At 37.6% G+C, this 27,750-nt stretch overlaps 2 protein-coding genes across 2 annotated transcripts in view; one reads left to right on the top strand and one right to left on the bottom strand.

The window, feature by feature from the left end:
• rhobtb3 (Rho related BTB domain containing 3) overlaps positions 1 to 17,937 on the top strand; it is a 48,205-nt gene extending 30,268 nt beyond the window's left edge. Inside the window, exons 8-13 of the mRNA XM_028446812.1 lie at positions 2,151 to 2,260; positions 5,413 to 5,518; positions 6,105 to 6,278; positions 13,581 to 13,747; positions 13,831 to 13,927; positions 15,235 to 17,937. Of these exons, the coding sequence (XP_028302613.1) occupies positions 2,151 to 2,260; positions 5,413 to 5,518; positions 6,105 to 6,278; positions 13,581 to 13,747; positions 13,831 to 13,927; positions 15,235 to 15,353 (773 nt within the window). The 3' untranslated portion in view covers positions 15,354 to 17,937. The remainder of the gene's footprint in view (positions 1 to 2,150; positions 2,261 to 5,412; positions 5,519 to 6,104; positions 6,279 to 13,580; positions 13,748 to 13,830; positions 13,928 to 15,234) is intronic.
• Positions 14,803 to 23,140, bottom strand: glrx (glutaredoxin (thioltransferase)). Its single transcript, XM_028446813.1, has 3 exons — positions 22,827 to 23,140; positions 19,354 to 19,487; positions 14,803 to 15,374 (listed from the first exon to the last, which is right to left on the bottom strand). The coding sequence occupies exons 1-2, from the start codon at positions 23,031 to 23,033 to the stop codon at positions 19,374 to 19,376; spliced, it is 321 nt and encodes a 106-aa protein (XP_028302614.1). The 5' UTR covers positions 23,034 to 23,140; the 3' UTR covers positions 14,803 to 15,374; positions 19,354 to 19,373.
• Between the last annotated feature and the right edge of the window lie 4,610 nt (positions 23,141 to 27,750).

The following is a 27,750-nucleotide window of genomic DNA, read 5'->3' as shown; positions in this document are numbered from 1 at the left end:
TTGTGTCAGGAAGGAGGAAGATGAGAGAATGAGAGGAAAACTGACTAGTGTGACAAATGCAGGATGAGACAGGAGGTGGGATGTCGGATGATGAGAATGTAAAGTGCTGCTTTTCTTTAACTCTATGAGATAAGGGTGGGTAATGAACTGAGGGGGGTGTGCATGTGAGTGTGTGTGCATGTGAAAGATGAATTCGAGTGCAATATCTGAGTGAAATGCAATTTTCACTGCATAGATATGATGTTTAGTGTTGTGAAAAAAGACTAAAGTTGACCTTAAACACGATGGTCTCATATGACCTGTGAATTTTCATTATCTTATTAGTATGAGCATTGTCTTCAATTGCTAATTTATGTATGTACTGTATATGTATATACAGTATATGTCTTGAATTGAAGTTGGAACAGTGTATACGGCAAAACTACTGCAGATAAGGCATAGGACTGATTCATATGAAAAGCACTGCCCTCAAACAGTGCCGGGCGGAAGGCGGGTCGGCAGAGGGGGCGGGGTCTCAGGGGCATCTTTTTAGCCTCCTCAGAAGCAGTTTTAAACTTTCTGTTTGCCTCGGCCATGACGAAGAGTTGAACAGACGGAATAATACAAGCAAAAGCCTTAACCCAATGAGTATATCCGAGCCTGTGGTCATGTGACTGCCGTAAAGTGATACGTTCTCCAGGCATTCTCCAGGTCACATGACCTGGCCAAAGACGGCCCGTCTCTCCAAACTTACATGGGCGGTATTTAAAGAGGGAAGCCCCGCTCGGAGCATTGATACTGTCAAGTGCTGTATGAGCAATCTCCCCATAAGATTAATAAAGGAATTCTGATTCTGATATATTGGCCTGAGGAATCATTTATAATAACTGTTTAGGTCAAAAAGTCTGTGGTGTGCCTTTAACGATAGATGATAATGGGCTCACGATAACAATACAATACACTATTTTAGAAGGAAAAAAAAGTTTTTAAAAATTGCACTTAGACATACTCTAGGACCTTCTCTACTCAATATGAATATAAAATAATAATAAAAATAAAAACAATAACATAAATGAGACCAATTTTTCCTTTTTAAAATGCAAAAAGTGAAAATATAATGTAACAGACTTATGCTAGTCTCAAATTAAAGCCAAATTATGCCAATTTCTTCAAAAAAGAAAATATAATTGTTACTGTATGTGTGCATGAACTTGGCAAGTTTTTGAAATCATCAAACTACAATATTCTACATTTTCTGGCAGTAATTGAGACCTTTGGGCATTGACTATGTCTCTTGCTGTTGAAAAGACACTCTCGCTTGACACAGACGTAGCAGGTATGGAAAAGTATGTTTCCCCCATTTTTGAAACGCTTGTTCCCCAGTTGATAAAGTGGCTTTTCTTTTTCAATCATCCTCAAATTGTACATGTCTGTGATCTTTAATTAACCTTGAAAGCAGTTAAATGCATGCAGTGCCACAGGAACCAATGCATGACATTGACAGACAAAAACCTGTAAAGATAGAAAACTATTAACGGAATAAGGAGCCATGTTTTTAAAAGGATTAAAAGAAAAAGTGAAAAGTCTGACCTGTTAATCAATTCCTATTATATACTGTAGGATCCCTTAGGGTTAGGATAAAGGTTACGGTTTGTGAAATAGCTTTGAATTTAGATAGATCTGCTTAAAATTCTGCACAGTGTGACTGGGCCGACTCTGTTAAACACTGTCATTTCATTCACATTCATTCATTTTTGTTTCCCTCTCTGCCTCTTTGTGTCAGTCTGTGTCCACATGTAGCCAACTGACCAAACCACAAAAATTAAACATATTTCCACCATCCTCTGAATGCAATCATCCTAACTGAATTGTTAAAGGTAAATTACATTTTAAAAATTCTTTCACTAAACTCACAGTAACACTAATTTCCTACAATCCAGGAGGATTGAAGTGAGTATGGCACCCTCGTCATTGACACTGTATTTAGTTTTATTTTATTTGTCAAGTGTGACTTTTTCCACGTTCTGCCAAAGCAGTTTTGTAACTACCGTTATACAAGCAAACAAAATTTAGACCAAACAGACTTCAAGTGTGTGGGAGGTCAAAGTGTACAGTTCCAGACAGTTTTACAGTGGAACTATAGAATCCGTGTATGTGTGGGTTTTTTGTAGGAGCGTGGGAGTGGGAGCACCTCCAGGAGGCCTTGGAAGAGAAACTGAAGAATTCACCTGCTGCGGCTCAGCTTTTAGAGCGCATACGGACTCTCATCGGCAGAGACAAGGTGAATTGTTTGATACCACCTTTATTCAAATGTTTCACCCTAGTAAAGTAGCTGCAAAACTATTTTTCCTTATTTATTTCAAATACTTTTGAACAACAAATTAGGTTAAAGCTTTACTTTGTGCCTGTTTCACAAATTAGGTTTTTGTACATGGCGTAAACTAAATTTGCCTTTTTTGGATATGGTGCAGTAGAGAAGTGGTTGTACTGAAATTAGCACAGTCACATAACTGCTGTCTCTTATAACACGGGAACTGTCGTTAAATGAATAGATGACAGTGAAACACAGACAGTGTGGGGTGGAGTACAGACATTAATTTTGTTCTGTTTTTTTCTTTTTGCTTTAAACTATGCTGTGGCCAGATTCAGCTTTATTATATGGAAGGTTTGTTTGGGAGTTTGCTTCCTTTACTGAGCACGGATTTCATGTCATTGCATGAATACAAGCAACCTATATGTGCTTTAAAGAAAAGTCGTATGCAACTTTCATCCATCAGCTGTTTTGTCTGAGCTCTCTGTGCATACAAATCAGTGTTGTAATGTTATTTCATATGGTATGTAAGAAAGATTGTGTGACTCACCATATACTGTATAGCAGGGGTTTTGTGATTGTGCAAATAACTTTGTTTATGCTCTGGCTGGCTGGCAGCCTCACATGTACTTTGCTGAGTGGCCTTTGATTAGCGTTGCTTTATAGGCTTTAAACCACTTATTGGCAAGTCTTGAGCACAATAGCTTTTCTGTTTCTAGATACTAGCCCATACTTGGGCTATATGTTTCCACAACATAAGGTTTGACAGCAACTGAGCAAATGGCTTTGTTTTAATTAGTGAGAATTTTCTATTGTCAAAATAGGGCTAATAAACTGTAGCATCATACATGAAATGTGTATTCTCTTTAGAATAAAGAATGCCTTTATTATGTAGAGAAAATATTAACAATTACATTAAAGAACACAGAGATTACATTGTTCTATCTAAGAAGATAATTGTACCTTGCAGAGTCCTCCCTTGATTAGAAATGGGTGTCCCTGCAGCTGCATTAAGATGAACTGGCAAACTGAGAAGGCAGACCCAGGACATCCACCATGATTTATTCTCCTTGTTTCGCCCTGTCACATAACACTGTAATACAAGCTCTCCATTGATTTACAAAAGTAAAAAACTATCCAAAAGCTATTTCAGTAGATATAGGGTTCAGTAGCTCAACAGCATTTCAGCAGCAGAGAAAATAGAAAGAGAGTTTTTGGTGCTGGGAAAGGTCACAATGTGCTGCTTTTATAAAGCTTTAAAAAATAAAAATGGAATGCATTCCAGAAGAACAGAACCTGACACAATTTTGCATTCAACTACATTCATCAACTGTGCAGGACAGTCTAGATGTTGATATTAATTATACATAGTATAATATTTAATAAAACACTCTAAATATGTGAAATGTGCAGAAATTCATGATGCTACATATTCTGTTGTAAATTAGGAACTCATCATGGCTTGGCACCTTTGAATTTATGTAACTTTATATTTTGTTGTGTTTTATTAAGATATAAAAAAAATAAAAAATACCTTGGCATTAGTTGATTAGGAACACTTTTATTTGAATGTTGAATGTTATAGTTGATTCCTGTGAGCTGTTGCTAGGCAGCAGTGCTCCGTTGGTCTACACTGTAGACACTGTAGACCAACGGAGCACTGCTGCCTAGCACTCTACAGATTCTAAACAATGGCAGAGTGTAAAGCCAATGGTTGCTATAACAACAAGAAAAAAGCCCTGCAGAAACATTACTTTTGCGTCTCTAAGCCAAATAACGACACTAAGTCAGAGTTAGCCAGACGTTGGCTCCATAATATTGGTACGGCATACACACTTAAACCGTTTCCATTTGGACGAATTTCTGTGATTTGCGAGGACCGCTTCAAGCCGGGCTGCTATGAGAGGGAACTGCGTGCTATTTAATCCTCTCGTAACATACAACACGGATGGTGTACTGTTATCATTGAAGGAGAGGTTCCACATGGCTGCTTTGCACCTCTACCTCCCGCAATGCACCATTTTTTTAAAGCGACAGGCCAAGCCAATCAACGAACGTGTCATATCCTGACCAAAATGGCGACTCTCCATAGTTTATGCCCCAAGGTATAAAATTGTTCTAAAAAGTCCATTTAATGTGTTTTTTTTTAATAAAAAGGTGCACATATTTTCTTTATTGGTAAACACTTTTAAAACTATAACATTCAACATTCAAATAAAAGTGTTTCTCAATGTGTTCCCAATCAACTTCCAAACTATGTAAATGCAAATTGTATCAGTCATGACATTGATCGTTTTAAAGCTATTTAAGCAGGTGTTCGTTTTTTGTGTCTTCTTGTGTCAAAATGATATGTGCGACTGAAGATGGATCAGTGGGTCAAGACAGGGTCTATTGAAAAAAAATAAAATAGAAACTAATAGAAAAGGGTTACTACTCTGCGGAGCAAAGCGAAACCGTGTATTATTGTCGAGCTGCTGCTTCAAAACTACAATAAAAGAACCCTGGGGGCAACCGTAGCTCAGGTGGTAGAGGGGTCGTCCTCTGATCGAGAAGTTGGGGGTTCAGTATTGACCGGTCTATGTGTTGAAGTGTATTTGGGCAAAACATTGAACCCCAAGTTGCTCCCAGTGGTTGAGTAGCGCCTTGCATGGCAGCTCTGTCCTATTGGTGTGTGTGTGAATGATACTTTGTGACCTCTGTCTGTGAAAGGTGCTATAGAAATTAACATTACTGACTTACTTACCAACCCCCAGACCTGAAGCAGAATTTAATAAACCGGTTTTCCATGTAAATCTCCACTAATTCCGGATTTAAAAACATCACGTAACCGATGGAAATCAGCTTTTCTAATGTGCTTGATCCTGAAAAGTTTGAGAAACTCTGGTTTAAAAGTAGGGTGGTCTAGATCTGTTATCAGCTGTAGCCCCTTCTGTCAGTACTTTTTGAGTAAATTTGGACTACACTGAGCCAAAGCGGCAGGGGGGACATCAAATTTTCCACGAGAGGGCAGAGATAGATAAACTGAAAGGCAATTCTGATAGTAATGAGTAAATGCAATGGAGCATTGTAAACTCTGGAGTCTGATTCTCTTGGCTTGCTCTTTCTATGTTTTGTGTGCGCAGGGTTCCAGGGAGACACCGAGTGCACGAGCAACTCAGCTTTGCCCCCAGACTCTTGTCAATCTCTTTAATTCCCCACTTTACTCTGACGTCATCTTCATGGTGCAAGGTTCGTTCACGTCAATCTGTTTCACGTGTGCACGTTTACAAATGCATGCAGCAACGCATGCAAAAGGAAAGCTGACATTTTTTTAAAAAACTGTTAGTGAATAATGATCTCCCTTTGGACCCTTCTTATCATTCTGGAAACAAAATGAGATGAAATGTTTTAAGTGACATGCTCTAGTCTAGTGTTTTTCCAATGAAAAAAAAAAACTGCATTTACACATTTTTTCAATTTAATAGAGAGTGGTATAAGGAACAACCCAATAATCTTATTTATTGTCCTGTATGTCTGAGCAGCAATTTAAGGAGTGAACAAGTTGCTGATGCAGTGAGCTGTCAGTTACAGTTATTGGATCTTGATGATTCAATAACTGTCTGTGCCCAGATTTACTTTCCCTTCGTTCTTTTGGTAATTTAAATTATCCAGTGCGATTGATTATTGTCCATTTTAAAGCAAAGGTAACAATTGGACAACACGGCCAAAACAGCATTTTAGAGACATTAGGATCAACCGTTTCACCTGCCTTATGCTAATGTAATCATTTCAGGACTTCAATAATGAATGCTGATGCTCTGCTTTTTGGTATTAGGGAGTGTATTGCCTGCCCACCGGGCTGTACTGGTAGCCCGCTGTGATGTCATGGCTGCCATGTTCAGTGGAAAGTATGCTGAGGCTCGTAGCCGAGTGGTGCCCATCCACGGAGTCTCCTCAGACACATTCTTGTCTTTCTTGGAGTACCTCTACACGGACTCCTGCTGTCCTGGTGAGTTCAGATGTGGAAATAGTCTCTACTTTACAAGTCTGCCCCATCAACAGTGCCTGTCATTTTGTCAAGCATATTGTGTTTTAAAAGTATTAAGTTAAATGCTGTAACAGTAATATATTATATATACATATATATATATATACATATATGTATATATATATATATATATATATACATATATGTATATATATATATACACATATATATATATATATATGGTAGGGGTGGGTACCTCACGACACGATACACAGCTCATGATAACGATTGCCTCACAATACAATATGGCGATACTGCGATTATCGATATATTGGTCAGAAATCAATTTATAATCTGACATAACGAGAAAAAAAATTAAGTGAAAAAATACAATTTTTATTTTATATCTCTGAAAGACAAATTGAAAAAGTGTCCTATGAACAGTGACACTATTTCAGTAAATAAGTGTCAACATGCCAATGTAAATGAATAAGTATCTCCAATAGTGCTTTCTGTAAACAAAAAATAGGGTCTTTCTTACCAGTGACACCATTATATACATTCCAGTAAACAAAATATTGGTTCCTTCAACAAACAGTGACAACATTTCTGTGAAGACCAACCTGCACATTTTAGTGAAAAAGCAGAAAAGGTTTTGAAAATAATAAAATAAATTTAAAATCCAAAAAGAAAATAAAAAAATCGATACTTTGCGCAAGCATATCAATGATCGATCGTGCAAAATAAATATCGTGATATATCGTTATACTGTCACACTCCTAATATACAGTGGGTACGGAAAGTATTCAGACACCTTTAAATTTTTTCACTCCTTGTTTAATTGCAGCCATTTGCTAAAATAAAAAAATATATATTTTATTTCTCAATAATGTACACTCAGCACCCCATCTTGTCAGAAAAAAACAGAAATGTAGAAATTTTTGCAAATTTAATAAAAAAGAAAAACTGAAATATCTGTCAAGATGGGGTGCTGAGTGTACATTAATGAGAAATAAAATACATATTTTTTTATTTTAGCAAATGGCTGCAATTAAACAAAGAGTGAAAAAATTTAAAGGGGTCTGAATACTTTCCGTACCCACTGTATACCAGGTGTGTCAAATTCATTTTAGTTTAGGGGTCCACATCAACCACAATCCTAACTAGATCAGAGCATTAAACATAATGACAGTGTCAGTGTTACATTTAATACGAGTCGATAGATGGCGAGCAGTGTTTTGTATGACACCAGGTATGCAGACAAGTCTGCGCAGTCATGAAATGTGGGCTTTGCACTTAATTGGCCTGGCGGACATCCGCTCCACGGATGTATGCCCGAGTACGTTTGAGCCTTGACACAAGCACATTATCGTTCAACCACCAGCTTCAGCACTTAGTGGCACATTCTTTTAAATTCATAACTGCTAGCAAAATATTTTAGTTCAGTGCTGACAACTTCTTACACTTCTTGATCAGAATCTTTGCCCATTCTTTGCGTACAAAAGCCTCAAGCTCAGTGACGTTTGAGGGGTTCCGTACTACAATTGCCTTCTTTAAATCTCACAACAGATTTTCAATTGGGTTTAATACTGGTGACTGAGAAGGCCACTACAGTACTTTCTGAGAACCACTTAAGATTTTTCTCTGAACCAAAGCTTGGTTGAGAGCAAGATGTACAGCCTTGGTCTGGTCATGCTTTAGGTGTCTTGCAGTTGTTCCAGCTGTTCCATAAGCTTTAAACTTCCTTAATAGTTCTCTCAGTGGTGTCTCTTGGAATATTAGGTTTCTGGGGTGTTTTCTCATACCCACACTTATATAAGTGTGATGAAATGGAAGCTCCTTTGACTTTCCCATGACTGCAACTCATCTTGAATGCTTTATGTCTGTGGTTTATATGCATCACAGCTAAAGCAAAATGAAGGATCATTGATAAGTTCCCATAGACCTTATTATGTTTCAGCTCACAAATTTGGCTATGAAAGCTGTCAGACCACTTATAAACAACTGTTTTGTCTTTAGGTTGAATAATTGTGACATAGTAATGGCAACAAAATATACTTTTAAATGTTATATATCTCATAAAAGAGTAATCTGAATCTAATTTCCCCTGTGAGAAAACTTTAGATGACAAACACTTCAATCTTTATTGGGTTAAATACCTCTGCTTGTAACTGTATAAACAACTCAGATCATCACATTACTCTGCTCTCAGCATTCAGGGCTTGACTAAATGTATTGAAGAGCATTGTCAGAGTACTGTAGTAATACAATTTCTGTACTATACAATATCATGTTGGAAGGATGAAAAAAATGAATTGAACAACTTGAGACAGGTTTTGGCGAAGTGAGAAAGTTTCAGTAATTGCAGCTAGATGGGTTGTTGGTTATAAAGTTGCTTTTTTTTTTTGCTGCAGATCAGACTTAACTACACTTACCTCACAGAGTACCATGAACCTATGATGTAACTTTAATGTATAGTGGAAGCCTATACTACTGAAGCATTCTTACACAAAGTCAAATGACAAATCCCATTGACCATGTACAGTATGTGACAACAACATGCTGCCAGCATCCCTCTCTGGAGAACAACAGTTTAACTGATGACAAAATCAAGCCGTGACATCCCTGTTTCATCTTTTTTTAATGCCTCCTAATCAAAGCGCTGAACGTGTTGTCTCTGTGTCACAATCTGATGCTAAGTCTTCAAAGTAATTAATGATGACACTGAGCAACAGCATTTGAAATGCACAAATGATCATATATTTGAGGTAGGGATGGTCCTGTTTAACTGTTAAAAAACTTAAACCGATTAATAGTAATGGTTAATTTTTTCAAATTAATTGCTTATATCAATCAACTGATGGGGGCGTGTCAAAATGTGCAACACATATCGAAAGGTGCAACATGTGTCTGCCTTGCAGCAATGAAGTGAGCAAAACAGAACTCTACTGTATATGGGACAATGTGAGATCTGAGCATAGCTTATGCTTACTGAGTTTGGTTGTACGCTCGCTGTACGCTCAGTTCTGAACGTATGGATGTTTGATAAATGAAGGCTCTTGTGTTGGGTGAAAAAGAAGTCCAGCTCTTTTAGCTTTTGATACTAACGGGACGTTTCGGAGAGCAGCTCTGAGCAAGGAGTTGACAGAAATTTCTATCTTAGTGAAGAGGTGTGGTTGACCCCCGTTACTAGGCATGATGCAGTCTGCTAAAACCTGTGATTGGTTGTTAGAGAAAGGGGGGAAAAAGCACTCTGTGCTCCTAGTAATGAATGGAGAGTAAAATAAACTGATCATACTTGGATTGTAGTAAGAAATGTCAAATCATGAAATTAATTTAATTCAGCAAAATTAAATACATTTGTACACAGCTTTAAATGTTTGAACCTCATCCACATGCCGATTATTATATTGATTTACTTATTGTAGTTAACTGTCCACGATGGTAATTTTACCGCTTTATGTATTTGATATTAACGGTGGAGCAGACACAGCTGTCAGTGATTACTGTGATTGCTGGCCCTGATAATCAATGTATCCTTCTCTCTCCTGTGTGGCACAAGATACGGGTGTGAAGCGCTGTTACCAGCTGCAATCAAAGCGAGGGCGGAGCTTACAGCACACAGAGAAGGGAGCGAACAAATCGCACAGCAATACAAGGCTGCTCTTATGTTACGCTGTGTGAGAAAAGAATCAGAATAGTTTCATTGCCAGTTAGACATTAAAACAATACAACTTGGTGGATAGTGTGAAATAACTAAAACAAATCAGAAACACTATAATAATAATACTAATAATAACAATAAATATAAGCCGTTAGCATCTTATTAAATCACTGTCGTTAAACTTACAGAGAATATCTTGCTGTTCTCTCTGTTTCTGTCTGTTTAAGACACTTTTAGGCTTCTTAAAAGTCCTCCTCACTCAAGTTTCACACCTTAGGAGCTCTTTTAGGGCCTAAGATTATTTGGGAATTACTTTTATCCTAACAAGGAAAAATTCTAAGAAAAATCTTAAAATTTGAGGAATTCTAAGATTTTTCAAAGAGTGACATCACTAAGACCTACTTTTAGTCTTAGGATGCCTTGTGAATACGGGTACTGTTTCAAATCTGCTCAGCAAAATCAAACTGTGTTGAACACCTAGATAACTGCGTGATTTAAGCACATTCTCGTTAAAGGCATCGCAAAGCAGCTCCTCTGCAAATTGATGACTGGAGTAGACATTAAAACACTTAAATGGTTAGAATTACTTCAAGGGATCTAAATGTTTGATTAAAGACAGCAATTCTTTCCATTATAACAACGTACCAATCCCCCCTATATTATGACCACTTGTGTAACCGTTTTTTTTTTTTTTTTTTTTTTTTTTATTGAAGAAAAATAGAACATTTTACATACAATTTTTTTATACAAAATTCTTCTTTTTTTGTTTTTTTAAACGACATACAAGGACAAGACATACATATACAAACTCGAACCCCCACATCCTTACCCTAACATTCCCCTAGCACACCTCTTAAAGGGAAAATAAACTAGATTGAATATAATAAAAAATTGACAGAATATTTAAAACAGGTTCTCAGTCAACATCAAGATGGCATTCTGTACTTTTGATATATGAAAAGAAAGGATTCCAAGTTTTTCCAAAGGACGTCTCAGATCCAGAGAGGGTCAGCCTGATTTTTTCCAATTTAAGGAAGTAGAGCACCTCTTTAATCCAATATACACTTGTAGGTGGAGCTGACGATTTCCACCTCAGAAGAATCGCCCTCCTCGCCAAAAAGGATGAGAATGCTACCAGGTCCTTTTGGTTAGAGGAAAGGCAAAGTGCAGGTGGCAACACACCAAAAAGAGCAGTTAAAGCAATTGGAACTATAATCTTCCCAGTGACCCTGGATAACACAACAGAAATTTCAGACCAGTACGTACTCAGAGAGGGGCAGTGCCAGAATGTATGTATATAATCAGCTGGAGCATGTTTGCACCTATCACAAAGAGAAGAAACTGTATTATATATTGTGTAGTGGGCTCGATGTAAAATCCTACACTGAGTGAAGCTATGCTTAGCACAAATTGAGGAATTGTGAACCCTCGGCAAAATTTTTTCCCAGGTCCCATCTGAAATATTATGTCCCAAATCAGTCTCCCAGACAGTTTTAAGAGTATTCAAAGAAGAATTTGAGCAGAGTTTATGAATATTAGCATATATGACAGATATTCCACCTTTCAATGAGGGAAGAGGCACCAAGAAAATCTCCAAATTTGATGAGGAGGGGAGGATAGGAAAATTCAGACCCAAGTTACGAACAAAATGACGAACCTGCAGGTATCTGAAAAAGTGTCTTTGAGGTAAAGAAAATTTTTCAACCAGCTGATGAAAAGAGGCAAACGTCGAGTCTATATAAAGATCCCTAAAAGTTTTAATGCCGAGCCTACCCCACAATGAAAACGCACTGTCCAACAGGGACGGGGGAAAGGCAGGGTTTGCTGAGATTGGAGCACGGACAGAAAAGGTTTGCATCCCAAAGAAGCGCCTAAATTGGTTCCAAATCTTGAGGCAAGAGGCAACGATGACATTTTTTGAATAAGGGGAAGTGGAAGATAAAAGAGGAGTGTAAAGTAAGGATTTCAATGTCACCGGAAGTGCGGAATTTGCTTCGATAGCCAGCCATAATGGAGGGTTCTCAATATTATCAAAACAAAGCCAGTAGTTTAAGTTCCTTATGTTTGCTGCCCAATAATAAAATAAGACGTTTGGCAAAGCCATTCCACCTAGCTCTTTGGGACGCTGTAAGATCTGAACCTGGGTGGTTTTTTATTCCAAATGAAATTTGTCATAAGGCTATATATCGATTTGAAAAAGGAAAGAGGAAGAAAGATTGGAACACATTGCAACAAATACAGGAAGCGTGGAAGAATATTCATCTTAATGGAATTAATTTTAGCAGCTATGGAAAGCTGAAGTAAGGACCATTTTTCAAAATCTAGCTTAATTTGTTCAAGTAGGGCGTCAAAGTTCCTCTTGTGAAGATTAACCAAAGTGTCAGCCACATATACTCCTAGATAAGCAAACCCTGATTTTGATATCTTAAATGGAAATTTTCCCAGTGGATAATCCATGGCTAATTTATTCACAGGAAAAATTTCACTCTTTTCCAAATTTAATTTATATCCTGAAATCTCACTAAAAGTTTTGAGGACTGAAAGAGCGGCGGGAGTGGAGCGAGACAAGTCAGACAAGAACAGTAACAGGTCATCTGCATAAAGGGCGACCTTCAGCTCCACCCCATTTCTTGTTATACCTTTGAGATCAGGATGGGACTTTAGAGTGGCTGACAAAGGCTCCATAACCATGGCAAACAGAAGAGGGCTTAGTGGACAACCTTGTCTGGTGGAGTGAAATAACCGGAAGTATTCTGAGTTTGTACTATTTGTTCTAACAGAGGCTTGTGGAGATGAATACAATAACTTTACCCAAGAAATACATTTTGCCCCAAATCCAAATTTTCCCAAAACAGAAAACAAGTAGTCCCACTCCACTCTATCAAAATCCTTCTCAGCATCAAGTGCCAACAAGGCTTCAGGGACAGTTTCTGAGGGAGGGTTATATACTACATTAAAGACCCTTCTAAGGTTAAAAAGGGAGTGTCTGTTACGAATGAATCCTGTTTGGTCTTGAGAAATGATTGATGGTAGGACACCCTCCAAACGAAGGTGTTGCAAATTAGCAGTTTTGCTATAACACTGAAAACGATGCATCTGGTTTGTCCAATGCAGTTGTTATGTCCATATCAAATAAACGAATAAATAAATAAAAAGTTTAGCGAGCAGTTTAAAGTCCACATTTAGCAAGCTGATAGGACGATAAGAGCTGCAAAGTAGTGGATCCTTGCCTCTCTTCAAAAGCAGCGAAATAGACTTGTGTTTTGAGCACTTTATCCTTTTGCCCAATCTGGTTTATATGGTTATATGGTTTGACCTTTGCACTCATCATCCAACAATGAGCTTCTGTCTTATACTGGTTTATTAAAAACAAATTCCATCTTATTCTTTTTTCCTGGTTCTTCACCTTTTACTCGTTATTGTAATGGCTGAAGGCCAGGTTATATGATCTTTTCATTTTGGTCATTAGTTAAAGAAGCAGGCTTGTAATTATAGACGGTCATCACTGTGGGATGTTGAGCGAGTCCCTTAACCCTAACTGCTTGTGTTGTACGTCGCTTTGGATAAAAGCGTCTGCTAAATGAAATTGCATTTTGTAATTTGTAAATTAGCCTACATTTCTGGATTATGTATGACTGTGTGCGCGCTTGTGTATCCAGCTAGTGTGTTGCAGGCCATGGCTGTGCTGGTGTGTGCAGAGATGTACCAGGTAAAGAGACTGCAGCACCTGTGTGAAGTGTGCGTGTGCGCGTACCTTCAGAGCATGCCCAGCAGAGAGCTGGCATCCACAGGAATCAGCCTGGTTCGACTCCTTCGCAGAGCAAAGGTCAGAGAAACTTGTGATCACTTTGTCATTTATTGGGAAAATATGCATCTAGATTTAACGCTAGGTTTTCTTTCCCTTCCCAGTGCCACAATGCAGAGCAGCTGTACATCTGGCTCCTTCACTTCATCGCCAACAACTACCTTATCTTCAGTCATAAACCAGACTTTCTGGAGCTTTCAGGTCAGACAGTTGTTTTTAACCTGACATGCTCATTTAAAAACAGTGTGACACGATGATTACACCTCTGTTCCGACTAGCACTGCATGTACTAATAGATTGTATTATTACTGCAGATGAAGAGCATACTATTGTTCAGCATTTAAACCCTCACTATGCATGTTTACTTTCTATCAAGCCTTATAGTAGTTTTATAAAAGTTTTAGCTGGGTTGTTCCTGAAGGCATCAAACCAAAAACAAGAAATTGCATGACTAATTTTATGGAATAGTTACACTTTCTGTAACAGATGCATACTGTATACTTAATTAAAATTATTTTTTAGGATGTGTTAACTGAATGTTGCTAAAAAGTGTTATTGTGCTTTAAATGTCGTTTTAGGGATTCACTTTGACAGGGTTCAAGTTCCGATGTTTTTTCTATTATTATTTTATGCCAGTCTTGACAACATAATGCAAAATATTAGTCACATAATGTGTTGTCAAGCATGCGGAATTGTCTGATTAAAAAAAAACGATCTAAAGGATTTGAACAAAAGCTATTAAATACGTATTGCAAAAAGGAAATGTTGCTATTTGACTCACCGGCAACTTTCCACACTGGCTCTGCTTTAACTGGTAGGACTGGAAAATGGTTCGCTAGAAAACAGGTTCAAAGAGTCTAACTGAACCTAAAGCCCAAAGCAAATTGAACTTTTAAATTCATAGCTCATAAATGACTTTTTGGGGGCAAATATAAAATGTGTCAACTTAGAAATAACTGTTGTGCTTAAAACACACACACCTTCTATCTCTCCTATCTACAACTTTGTATGTGTTAAAGGTAAAACAGGCAAAGGGGGATCAGAGTTTAAAAAAACAAAAAAACAAACAGCATGGCTAAGCAGGAGCATGTTTATTATCATCATTACACACATCATTGACTTCATTAAGATCTCAGTCTTCATTGTTGTTCTTCTTGTTTTTTAACCACTAACTGGGATTTCTCTTTTTAAATGATGATTCCAAATTTTATTTGTCTGGAAAACAATGACAGGAACACACATATTTGACGGGTTCTGATGGACTTTGAATCAGGGATGGTGTGAGGAAGCAAAAGAACAAAAATAAGAAAAGGCACAACTAATTACTACTGATCATCAGTTGTTTTCTTAGAAACAATATATCATATGAAAACCTAACCCTCTTGGCCTGGTATATGTAAACAAGAAAAAGTAACTGCATTCTGCTGTCAAGGATTCACCAGCAAAACTGTAGTTGTGTTAGCAAAGGATTACTTATGATTATGTATTTGTGATTATGTCTATCCAAGATGAGGAGCGGGAGCAGGTGGAGAGGCTACGCTGGCCGTCGAGAGGTTACCTGCAGGAGCTCAGCGAGTACCAGCAGCAACGACGCAAACTACGCAAGTCCCGCTGCATCGTCATGTGACCCAATCAGGACGCCAAATCCCTACGAAAGACAGGGGAAGCACAGAGGAAGGAGTCAGAGAGGGAAAAAACACGTCATCAACAGAGAAGAAACATATTGTTCTATTTATCCTGCAGGTTCATGGGCAGACCCTGAGAGATGATGTGGAACAAGAAGCATGTTTGCTTATGGAACACAGCTCTCCTTTTCCAGGGATTTACTGGCGTAGCTCCTCTTCGGCAATAAAACACCGATTGTCAAATCTTAGTACCATTTTCAAATTGATGTCCAGTGAGTGAAATGTTACATTTCTGTCGCTTGGTGCAAATAAATAATGGAGGTTTGGTGGGACAGTGTCACACAAGCATCCCAGTGTTATACAGGTGCATCAAAAGACCAGGCGTTTCATCACAGGAACTATGGAATCAAACATGTGACAGAACCCAAATGCTTCTACTTAACGCTCGATGCCAAACTCAACACAGGACTACTGTCATAAAAATTAAGTCACACTAAGTCAGATTCATCTTTGTCCTGTTGGGTCTTGTGGACAATAACCAAACTTTATACTTTATAACTACATCAGATCTTATTTTAAGATTTTGTACTGATAGATTTTTCGCTGGCTTAAAATTATATTAAGTGACAATACATGGTGTAGCAGTGTAAAATAAACAGAACAAGCATTTGTTAACATTTTGACCAAAAAATATGCTTGCCCAAGCCACTCATGCTCAGTGGGCCAAAGACAAGTTTTTATTTTGTCTTTTCTTTAAAAGGTATAGTCTGCAATCTTCTTCAGAAACACTTTTAGATTGTTATTCTAGGTGAAATAAGGAAAAGTTACGTATTGTATTGACTGAGTAGACAATACAGTACGTATTCTGAAAAATGAACAAAAAGTCAGACTTTTGGATCAAATGGAATCCTGTAAAAACTCTTGACTAATCCCTGCCATTCGGTCCGAGTGGAAAGAACCAATCAGATGCTGTCATGTCTTCTCCTGCCCACGCCCCCCTCTGTCCCCCCGTGTGCATATTCATCATGTGACTCCGTTCTCAGAAATATTGAGCACACCTGAGCAGACCTTTTACCAGTGAAGACAAATGAGGAATTTGAAGAGCCTGAAGTTATGCAGAAGTTGCCGTTTTTCTGTTGGACATGTCAACATTTGTTTTTCTTTGGGGGAATTTGTTAATTTTATATCAGATACACATTCAAGTTTGTGGGGGTGTGGCTTTGGACAGTGTACTGACGGGAGGAGGGGGTGGAGCTTAGAGGAGGTGCAACTTTGAAATATTGCAAACTGCAACATTACATACTATACCTTTAAGTAGGCCACTGCCACATTCACCCTCAAATATAGTGATAGAACTCTATTACAAATGTTGGGTTCTGATTGACTTAGTGAAATTTACAAAGAAACATTATTGATGTGTTTGGATCAGGTTTTGCAGGATGCAAATGGGGATATGTTTGTTCCCACTGCTTAAATTCTATTGTCATAACGGTGCAGTTTAACATAACACTGGTGCAAAATGTCCTTTATTGGATAAAATCAAAACTGAGTCTATTAAAACATTTGTGGAATATCCTGCCACCATGTCAATTTACCTGTGGTCCAATCTAAAATACAACTGGAACCGACTCCTTTTACGTTAGTACGAAGTTTCTTGTGTGAAACAAGCAGCTGTTAAAAGGATCCACTGTATAGGCAAAGAAAACAAATGTCATTTTTAAAACCCCAATAATCCTCCAGTCCCTCAAACAATCATGGTGTGAAAGCAGCCTACGTTGTCTTTAATAAAAGTCTATGATCAGTGATTATGTTTGCTCAGGATAAATACATTGGAAATGTTTCCCACCTGTTTATCAAAACAAGTACCAATGCTTAATTCATCTCATGCAGTGAAAGGTCTTTGGTAGCACTCACACCACTGGTGATGAGAAAAAAAACATATCATTATTGTTGTGGTGGTTTTTGATAAAAGAACACTGAGTCATGGCTGAGGAGTCACTGGTCAGATGCACACAGGGTAAAAGTTGCAGATACAGAGAAACAAACGTGAGGTCCGTAGCTTCACCAGATGTGTTCCGAGTATCCCACGAATCTGCTGCTGTTTGGTCTCTCACATATTAAGTGTAAATTTGCTGACAGCGGTAACCAAAACATGTTGAAGTCACTACGTGCAAAAACCTTGAGGAGGTGTTATCAAGTGTACTGGAGCCTGCCTGTATTTCTGCTACTCTGACCAAACAGGTGAGCAGCACTGTGAGAACACTGTGAGAGCATTGGAAAGAGGGCATCTGGAGTTATTATTTACGTCAATTATCTTAAGTTAAAATCTCAATGCCTCTGAGCACAAAAATATATTTTCTATTCCTTGCTCAGAGAGGTTGTTTTTACATCATGAAGCTATTATTTATTGGTGCTATAATTATTTTTGTAAAGTATGACATTAATAGACATTTGTTAATTTGTTTTTTTTAACTATGAAGTGTACAAACAGGTATGCACTACCTTACAGTCCAATCATTACTGCTATTTGCTGAAATGTGAAAATAATGTACAGCGTTACAGGAAAACTGAACCAATAAACATCAGAAAAAGAAAGCAATGACATTGTGCAGCTACCTTTTTATTACCACAATCACCATGCAACTCTTCTTTGATCATATAAATAGATAATCAACTACAATCTGCTTTAGAAAGAGAGAGATTTTACACTTTCAAAACTGATTTCATAGGTTTAACTGTGTGTGTTTTTGTGATGAGTCTCATACCTGGAACTAGGGATGAGCGATATGGACTAAAAAAATGATCCTGATCATTTCTGGTATTTATCACGATAACGATAAACATCACGATAAATAAAAAGACTATTAACAAATAAAACAATTCCCAACTTAAAAGTGTAAACCGGTTCCTTACAAACAAATAAATCTGAATACATCAACACTAGACACATTAAAAAAGGCTACAATAACTGCTGACTCAGAGTTCATGAGCTGATATTTTATGGAATATTAGTGCATGTGGGTGACTCTATTAGTGTTATTGTAAGTAATTCATTTATTTCCTCACTTAAAATGAAATTATTGTCTAAAAAAAACACATGAGAAGCACAAATCACTTCATTAGTGTTTTTACTGCTGCTGAATCATGTTTATTTCATAGCTGATAATGAGTTACATAAAGTTATGATTGATAAATATTTCTCTGATTTCCTATAATTAAACCAGATCAAGCTGATAATTTAATCATTCAGTGTATTTTGGTGTAATAATCTCAATAGTTACATTAGTCTAATGGTACCAGCTTTATCTGTCAACACGTGAAATATAATTAAAAAATATTGCGTTTCACAAGTTGGGAATGATGAATAGTGACACTAATATTTATACTAACATTTATTTCACACAATGTGTGACATGTTTAGCTTTTATCCTTGCATACAAGTGTTAAATCTGACCATAAACACATCCATGGCTCTCTGTCGCTTTATGACAGTAAGACCTTATATGGCGCGGTTAGCATTAGCTTTTATCCCAGTCTGTGTGTCAGTGGGTTAGCTTAGCATAGTTAGCTTTAGTTGAGTTTCTAGTTCATAATCGTTGCTACGGGTTCATCTCTGTCCCCTTGTTTGTGGAACTTTGGGATTGGTTCACTTTGTTGGATGGTTTTCTGGTTTTAACCAAGTAGCGGTCCAAGATGTATCGCAGCATGGCAGCTTCAGGTAGTGACGAGCACCGGCGTCTCTGTGTGTGTGTGTGTGAGGGCTGTAGCAGCGATGGTGCACACCGTGGAGGAGGCTCCGATGCGGAGTTCCCGTGAACAGTGTTCAGCTCCAGAGAGTTGTTGACAATTTTGGACTCAAGAACAAGGTTTTTATGGGCATTCTTGGCTAAATTGAGGGACAAATGGCCCGTGGCCCTCGCTAATTTCCGACATCGTTTCTATCGTGAGATGACATAATCTTACCGGTGAGAATGTTTTTGACGATATATCGCACATTCTTACCTGGGACTGATCAATGAAGGTCACTGCAGAGCGCCGATAGACTGCAGCATGCCTTCCAGTTTACCGCTCTTATGAAGCGCAGCCACATCACTGCCACCTCCAACACAGTCCTCGCCTATAAACACCCGGGGCACCTGCAAATCAAGGAAAAATATAATCAAGAGGATTAGCAGACTTTCCTTTTTTTCTTTTCTTTCAACATGTAATAATTACTTTGTGACAACTACGCCACACATTTTATTCTTGTACAAAAAAAAAAACACTAGAGATGTAGGGATAAAGCCTAAATCAGCTAAATATCGATGCAAATGAGAGGGGATGAAAATCCATACAGCACAGAATGTGCTTCAATACTCTGCTTAAACAATAGGGGGTGCTGTGACAGATTTAGTGCAGCTTTATTTCTTGACATCACACTGCTCTATGTTCAGCCCACACACTCTGGGCTGAACCACGAGCAGCGATGTGAGGAGAGCTTTAATAGAGCCAAAAAAGGCGAGTCAGCATCCATTTGCATGTCTTCCTCGCGCTAATCAAAACATCATCTAATTTTACCACGCAACGTCCGAACCCGGCCCGAGCCTGTGGTATAACAATCGAAAAGAAGCCCGAACTGTCGACACGTGATACACACACAGCCAGGAACATAAGCAAACTTTTCTTACATTTTTATTTTAGGATTTGAATCGAATCGTTGATCGAGTGCATCCTTGCACCCCTAAAGAATATCAGTGTAAAAAGATCGATCCTCTAGTTTAGTTTGCTCTCCTGCACACATCGACTGCTGCAGTTTCAACAAAGAGGGGACCCACCCGACTGTGAGTGAGAACTGCTGCTCAGGCTTAAGTTGTGTAAAAGGCTGAAAGATACCGTGGAAACTACAAATGCATACAAGCATATGAAAAATCATATGGAATAAAACTGACTATTGCACAAACAATATGTTGTGCTGCCTAAACATAATCAGAGTAAAGAGAAGTGCTTAAAAATAATAATAATAATAGGCTTTTATATTTTGTTGTCGTGCGGACAGTGGTCGTGTAGTAGTTATCACATCCGCGATGCCTCACAGCAAGAATGTCCTGGGTTCAAGCCCTGGGGTGGACATTAGGGATGTAACGATTAATCGTAAGGCAGTTAAAATCTATTCATAGGTATCACGGTTCACATCGATACTGTGAAAATTGAATCGCAGGACTTTTTTTAAACAGCAGAGGGCTCTATATATTTGTCCTTCTCTTATCCAGAATTGTTGGCGGCGGGCGGAATCTGCTACTACTTTCTTTCTGGCCGCCTTCTACTCTTAAACATGTTCATAAATGATTCCTTAGCCCTTTAGCCCCGAAAGAATATCTGCAATATTACGTGAATATCTGTAAAAGTCACGTTTTTCTATTAGCTCTGTCTACTAGCATAGCATCTCTTCTTCATTGCTATAATAACTGCATGCCAATCGATCACTGGGTTACCAGCGCCCTCTGCTGGTCCAAACAAATATCTGACGTAAATACAGGGGCATGACTGTTTTTTTTTTTTAAAGTCCATTTGTTAAGGCACAAAATACATTTTCAGTTGCACTTTTAAAAAGAAAAATAACTATTATGCAGTTTTGTATTGTTTACTATAGAACCAGAATTCAAATTAATAGGCTTCTTCATTTCTATTATTCCTTTATTTATTTCATTCAAGATATATTTTTAGTTAAATTGCATTGTTTTGAATAGTTTATCAGGGGGTTCTTTTGACAATGAAAAATAAAAGGAAAATACAGTATTTTTTTTGTTTTTCTCCCCCCAAAAAATAAATGAATATTTTTCAGTCATCATTTGTCTACAGTCCCATTTTGTAAAATAAATCGTGAGAGAATCGTATCGTGAACCCAGTATCGTATTGGGAGTTGAGTGAATCGTTACATCCCTAGTGGACACTTGAGTCCTTTCTGTGTGGAGTTTGCATGTTCTCGCCGTGCTTGCGTAAGTTTTCTCCCTTAATTCAAAAATATGACTGTTAGGTTGATTGGAGTCTCTAGATTGCCTGTAGGAGTGAATGTGAGTTTCAGTGTGCGTTCTGCCCTGCGATGGACTGGCACCCTGTACAGGGTGTACCCCTGACTAGCACCCAATGAGAGCTGGAGATAGTCACCAGCTGACCCCTGTGACCCTGAAAACAGGAGCAAGCAGGTCAGAAAATGGATGGATGGATTTTCTTGTCTGGTACTAGTGTGTAGAGTAGAGATTTTTTCCATCTACTGCATAACAAAGGCCTTTAGATGGAAAGTTTTTAACGTCACCACATTCATAGAGGAGGAGGGAGCAGGATATGAACCAACCTCAATATTTGATTATAAAAAAGATCACATTTTCCTCCAGGGAAAACTCGAGAATGTCCTTCTGACACTTTGATTCAGTACATTGATCATTGTGTGTGGGATTATTGAAAAAACAAACCATTTTGTATTATCTCTATTCATAGGTCGAGAGGTATAAAAACGTATACACTGTCAAATACTGTCACTCTGTTGACATTTCCAACCTAACAGCATTTGTAATGTTATTCCAGAGATTGTTAGTGTTTTAATAGTGTTTATATTATTAATATTACACATATTAAAACTCGAGGAGGCATCCGGAGTTTTCTGCTGATGTCAGTTTCGGCCAATCCGAGCACTTTTAAAAAGTGATGGAAGCAGCTCGAGCAGTCCTCTCGCTTCCACACAGGTGGCCCCTGGTATATATATATATATATTTAAAAACACAGACTCCCTGGGTCTCCAGCGGGCAGAATTCGGACTCTATCACTTTTGTAAAACCGATGAGAGAAACAGCATTAAAGCAACAGATCTCTGCTTCCTACTTCTGTATTTTCTTTATTTTCCTTTATTAATGGTGGGGGTTTTTTTAAACTTTTTTTTTGTCTTGAGATTTTGAAAAGTGCTTATGAATAAATTGTATTATTATTATTATTGACGGGACAGGCGAGATTTCCCAGTGTGAAAAGCACAATATGAGTTCTGACTTTGAAAAGGTAAATTTACCATTCACTAACCAGGTCCATGATTATTTTTATTAAGCTATTATTTAATACATTTGAAGGAAGTGGACAAGATGATTGATCACTGATGAAAAGTCAGGAAAAAACTGATTTTTTAGCTCATGTGCAGCATTAGCTTTAGCAGCTAACTCGGCATTTCTATCTTGGAGACCGAGACCACATTTTAGCATTTTTTTTTTTTTTTCAAAGAATCAGAAAAAAATGATGTAAATCTCCATCTGCTATGGCGAGTTTATACCTTGACCTTCTTTAACCTCATGCGCGAGAACTGAACCAGAGCAAGAGTGAAAAGGTTTATTAATTCATTAAATCACATTAGTGGGTTGCATGGTGACGTCAGCAGCCCAGTGACATTTGACACCAAACAGATTCCCGGTGGTTGAGGTGAATGGAGTTAAACATGAATGAATATTAGTGCTCACCGTGCGGGCTCCAGTCAGTTCCAGGAAGTAGTCCTGAATGCTGCCCATGTCGCTGCGGTCACTGATGTCGATGTACTCCAGGTGTCCCGGTTTAAACCGGTATTTGGACAAAACGTCTTTCGCCGTGATGCAGTAGGAACAGGTGGGCTTGACAAACAGCACCACCTTGTCTCCTTTAATCTTCGCTTGTACAAAACGCTGCGCCATTTCGATGCGTCCACAGGTAGAGGAGGTGTGAGCTGGTTAAAGGCAGCTAGTCCACCACTACACCACTGCACTGCTCACCATTAAACGTGAAATACGACCTCAGGCTGCCTGAAGCCACGCCTCTTTTTTAAAGACACAACCGCGTGACTTCTAAAGGATTTCAGACAGAAAAGTGACACAAAGCTTTATTTTAAGCCACACGAGGCCAGGTTTTCTTTTCTTTCTTTTCCTCCCATGTTTCCTCTTTTTAATACAGATTTATTATGTTTCTCTATGCACAACATATTATTTTTATTTATACATGGGTGTCAGCAATTCACCTGCTGGAGGAATGACATAAATTGTGGCTCTAGAACTTTCTGAGCCACTAAATCAAAGAGAATTAGTCTGTCGTTCTAATAAGGGACAAAAACTTGTGTGATAATTATATATAGATCTATCAAACTATATATTAATAATTTTATAGTACAAAAATTACAAAGAACAAAGCCAATTTCAAATCTACAGTTAGCATATAAAATAAAAGCTCCTCAAAAACATAAAGAAGTGCTTGGTCACATTGAAAGCCAATATTTAAGATAATAATATTGTTTAATTAGCTTATTACTATTACGGTTTCCTTCTGTGATTTATTTTTCTCTGGCTTTTTGTTTTTCTCACACTTGCAAACCCAGGTCACTTTAGCAATATGACCTAACTTTTTGTCTGAAAACAGGGCCAGCCGTAAAATATTTGGTGGTCCAAAGCAAAAATGTATTTGTGGCCCAAAAATGAATGACATAATCACACACACTGCTAGTAGATGAATGCAAATATACACTTTAACGTTTAATTTATAAAGTGCAACAAGGCCTAGAGACAAATTAAAATGTTTTTCAATAGAACTGAACAGCATCTAAGTTCCATAAACATTTGAAATGGATTGTTATTCATGGTTTCTTTTTCTTTCTTTTTTTTTTTTAACATGCTATAATAAAATGTCCAATAACTCTTATTTACCCATAATAAAATATATTCAGGTCAACTTTCTGAAAGCCGTTTTTTTTTGGAACAAATAGTTTTAGAAAATCTGATTTACACTTAATCTAAGTCTAATAATAACACAAGCAAGTACGTAAGCGATTAGACAAATCAGATATAAATAACTAGGACACTCAGATTAACACTAAAAAAGAGAGTTTGACCGAAACGTACAAAATATAAATCATTAACAAATAAGAATAATTCCATTTCAATATTAAACTTAATACACATTAAACAACTCATATACATATACCTAATAAATCAAATAAACAGACAGAATAGACCCCTAAATGATAAATAATAATAATGAATGAATCAATAATCTTGAACATAATTTGTATTGCTTTATATCAGCAGTAAATGTCATCTTTAACTAACTAAAATAACTGATTGTTTGCTTTGTAAATTAAAAAGAAAAATATTTTTTATGCAATTTTGCATTGTTTACTATAGAACCAGAATTTAAATTAATAGGCTTCTTCTTCATTTGTATTATTCCTTTATTTATTTCATTCAAGATTTATTTTTAGTTAAATTGCATTGTTTTGAAAAGTTTATCAAGGGATTCTTTTGAAAAAGGAAAATAATACAGTATTTTCTAGTTTTTCTCCCAAAAAAAAAATATAAAGGAATATTTTTCAGTCATCATTTGTTTACAGTCCCATTTTGTAAAATAAATCGTGAGAGAATAGTATCGTGAACCCAGTATCGTGAATCGTTACATCCCTAGTGGACACTTGAGTCCTTTCTGTGTAGAGTTTTTAAAACATCTTCTAATTAAAATAATACTGTTATATGTAACTTTTTAAAAACTGCGCTTGACCTATATAATGTGTGCATGTCTTTATCTTTGATGAGCTCATGTTTGACCCTTACAGTCACAAATGTCTTAATATCATAACAAAAGAAGACACATGTCCCAGCCATGTGCAGCCAAGGGAGGAGAAACACTAACAAAATAGAATAAAAATGCTGGAAAAACTACGTTCGAGGCCCAGGACTGAGCCGACCCTGACGCCCACTCCTAGATTTATTTTTCCATCAGTAAATTAAAAATGTTTTGGCATGAATGTGTCAGCTACAAATCCACAACACTATAAACGAAATATCCAGTATAAGAGCATCTGACATTTACAAATAATTGTAAACATTTTAATTGGAGTACAACAGAGGCTGCTAGGGCGCCGCCCCACCACTTACCATGTTTGTTTGAGTGAGATATGAAAATAATAATAAAAAATAATAACGAATACTACAAAACAAATGTATATCTGTATTTAGATCAGGGGTGTCCAATTCCGGTCCTCGAGGGCCACTATCCAGCATGTTTTAGATGTTTCCCTCTTCCAACACATCTGATTCATCAACTCCTCATCCAGCTCTGCAGAAGCCTGATAACGATCTTCATCATTTATTGTTATTGGGTTCAATAACAATAAATGATCCTACATCTATCCACGTTTTACGGTTAAAACAAGGAGGCTGTGATAGGAATGCAGTGCAAATAAAACAAATGTGTCTTTTGAGGAAATCAAAACGTTCAAAATCATTCACGGAGGTGCTGAACAATGTACTGTATGTTGTGTTGTTGATGAGGTGCATTGCACTTTGTTTTACAATGTAACACTGCTGTAGAATCAGGTTAACAAAGGTATTAGAACGCAGAAAAACAAAGGTATTAAAGTGCAGAAAAATCTTCCGGAAGTGTCTCGCCAACGTAACTTTGAAGGCTATGCTATCCATAGACATTATATACGTAGATGCCGCATCAACTGCGTAGGAACGTGTCCACAGCGCCGCCATTTTGGAACTGGTGGAGGCAGCGGTGCATGAACGTGATAATATATTGTTAGCAGGTTGTTACAGCTATAGTGAAATGAATGCAGACAGGACGGACAGAGCCATCAATGTTATGAATCTAGCGTTCCTATAGCAACAGCCTGTTACACAGAAAAAAACAGACTTACTGCGGTAATTGATGGGTTAGAAATAATACAGCATCTAATAATAGGCCTAATTAGTGACGGAATTATTTTTGTTGTAGACAGTTCTTTATCTCTGGCTACGTTGCTCACATGTTTAAGGATTCCCAAAGACAGTAGTTTAAGGAGACAATGGGAAGTGGCAGTGAAACCGTAAGGTTTTGTGGCAACTGAGAGTTCAATAATAAAATAATATAAGAATCCAGTAACTATAATACAATGATAAAAACAATAATATTAACAATAAACAATATTAAATAATAATAAGGTAATATAAAAATACATAATAGCAATAATAATACAATGATAATACCAGTAACTATAACATATAATATTAATAATAAAACAATAATACAATAATATGATGATAATTATAAGAATAGCAATAACAATAATACAGTAGTAGTACAATCATACAATAATAATAATTGTCAAATGCAATGTATAGCCTTAAGCAATGTTGTCAATAAAAACCTGAGCACATCTGAACGTTTGATGTGTTCCCTTTGCTCTATTTATGTGTATCTACTGTATCTACTGTATCTATCTATCTACAACAGGCTGAAAGGAAATTTTGAAACCATGAATGTCACAGCTGTGAGAACACTTCTCCCACTGGAAGCTACAGCGTTCATCCTCTGCATTCAGTGGATCAATGGCATCTGAAGTGAAAAAGAAAATAAAGGCACACAAATAATTACTCCTAAACATTTGTACATTTTTAACTCTTAGAGTGAAGCCCAACAACGAGCTGCATGATTGCAGAAAAATGGCTTCCAGGAATTTACTGAACAAAGCCGACTGCTATTTAACTGTAAATAATATGTATACAAAGACGAGTTAAACTATAAATGAATAATTATGTGTCTAGCCACAACACTTCCTCACAGTATGTGTGTAATGATAAACACAGGTTATAATCCTGTAGCTTTTCACCATCATTAGCATCATTAGCTCACATTCCCACTGTGTAGCTCTGTATGTAGCACGTATTTTAGCATGTAAGTGGTAAGTTGGACCACGTATAACTTGTCTAATTTTTCCATTTTACCGTGGCCTTGACGTCAAAGGATCACGGCGCATGCGCAAATTGCAATTGGGAACCGGTCTTTTACGCCTCACTATTGAAAGTTTCTTCGCTTTGCATTTTGAGGGGATCACTACCAATTCAGGGTGCTCCCCTTCAGTCTTTCTCTGTCCCCAGGGGTGTTTACCAGGGGTGTTTACAAGGTGTGTAGCGGCAACCCTGTCTTCTCTGCAGATTTAAGGTTTGAGGATTCTGCCCTACCTAAACTAGTCTGTGCTCCCACCCGTGAGCAGGCTGGCCAGGATATGCAGACCGTGTACGCATGTAACCAAACTGGGCTTACAAGTTAACATGGCAAAGAGTTGTTTGGTACCGTCACAGGTGACCACTTTCCTAGGGATGAATCTCAACTCCTGGGTGATGACTGTACACCCTTCAACCAAGTAGGTCAGGGTTATTGTGGAAAGGCTCTTCCCTATGCCAGGTTCCTCAGTCTCCTGGAGAAACTGACAGCCATTTTGACAGTAGTCCCCTTAGGCCTGCTGATACTGCGCCCCTTTCAAATGTGGCTCAACAGCCTGCATTTGGACCCCAGGCATCATGCCAACAGACGACGATGGTTGCTAGTCTCTTCTCAATATATGATGTCTCTGTTCCTTTGGAGGAGCATGGTTGTTACAGAGCG

This window comes from Gouania willdenowi, chromosome 5 (genome assembly GCF_900634775.1).
Source record: "Gouania willdenowi chromosome 5, fGouWil2.1, whole genome shotgun sequence".
Taxonomy (NCBI): domain Eukaryota; kingdom Metazoa; phylum Chordata; class Actinopteri; order Blenniiformes; family Gobiesocidae; genus Gouania; species Gouania willdenowi.
Note: the sequence above shows the minus strand (reverse complement) of the source record. Positions and strands in the feature narration are given on the sequence as shown.

Excerpts from the sequence above, each read along its gene's own strand:
- glrx (XM_028446813.1), bottom strand. The coding sequence starts at position 23,033 with ATGGCGCAGCGTTTTGTACAAGCGAAGATTAAAGGAGACAAGGTGGTG. Across the intron at positions 19,488-22,826 it reads AACTGACTGGAGCCCGCACG|GTGCCCCGGGTGTTTATAGG; the intron begins GTGAGCACTAAT and ends CTTGATTTGCAG.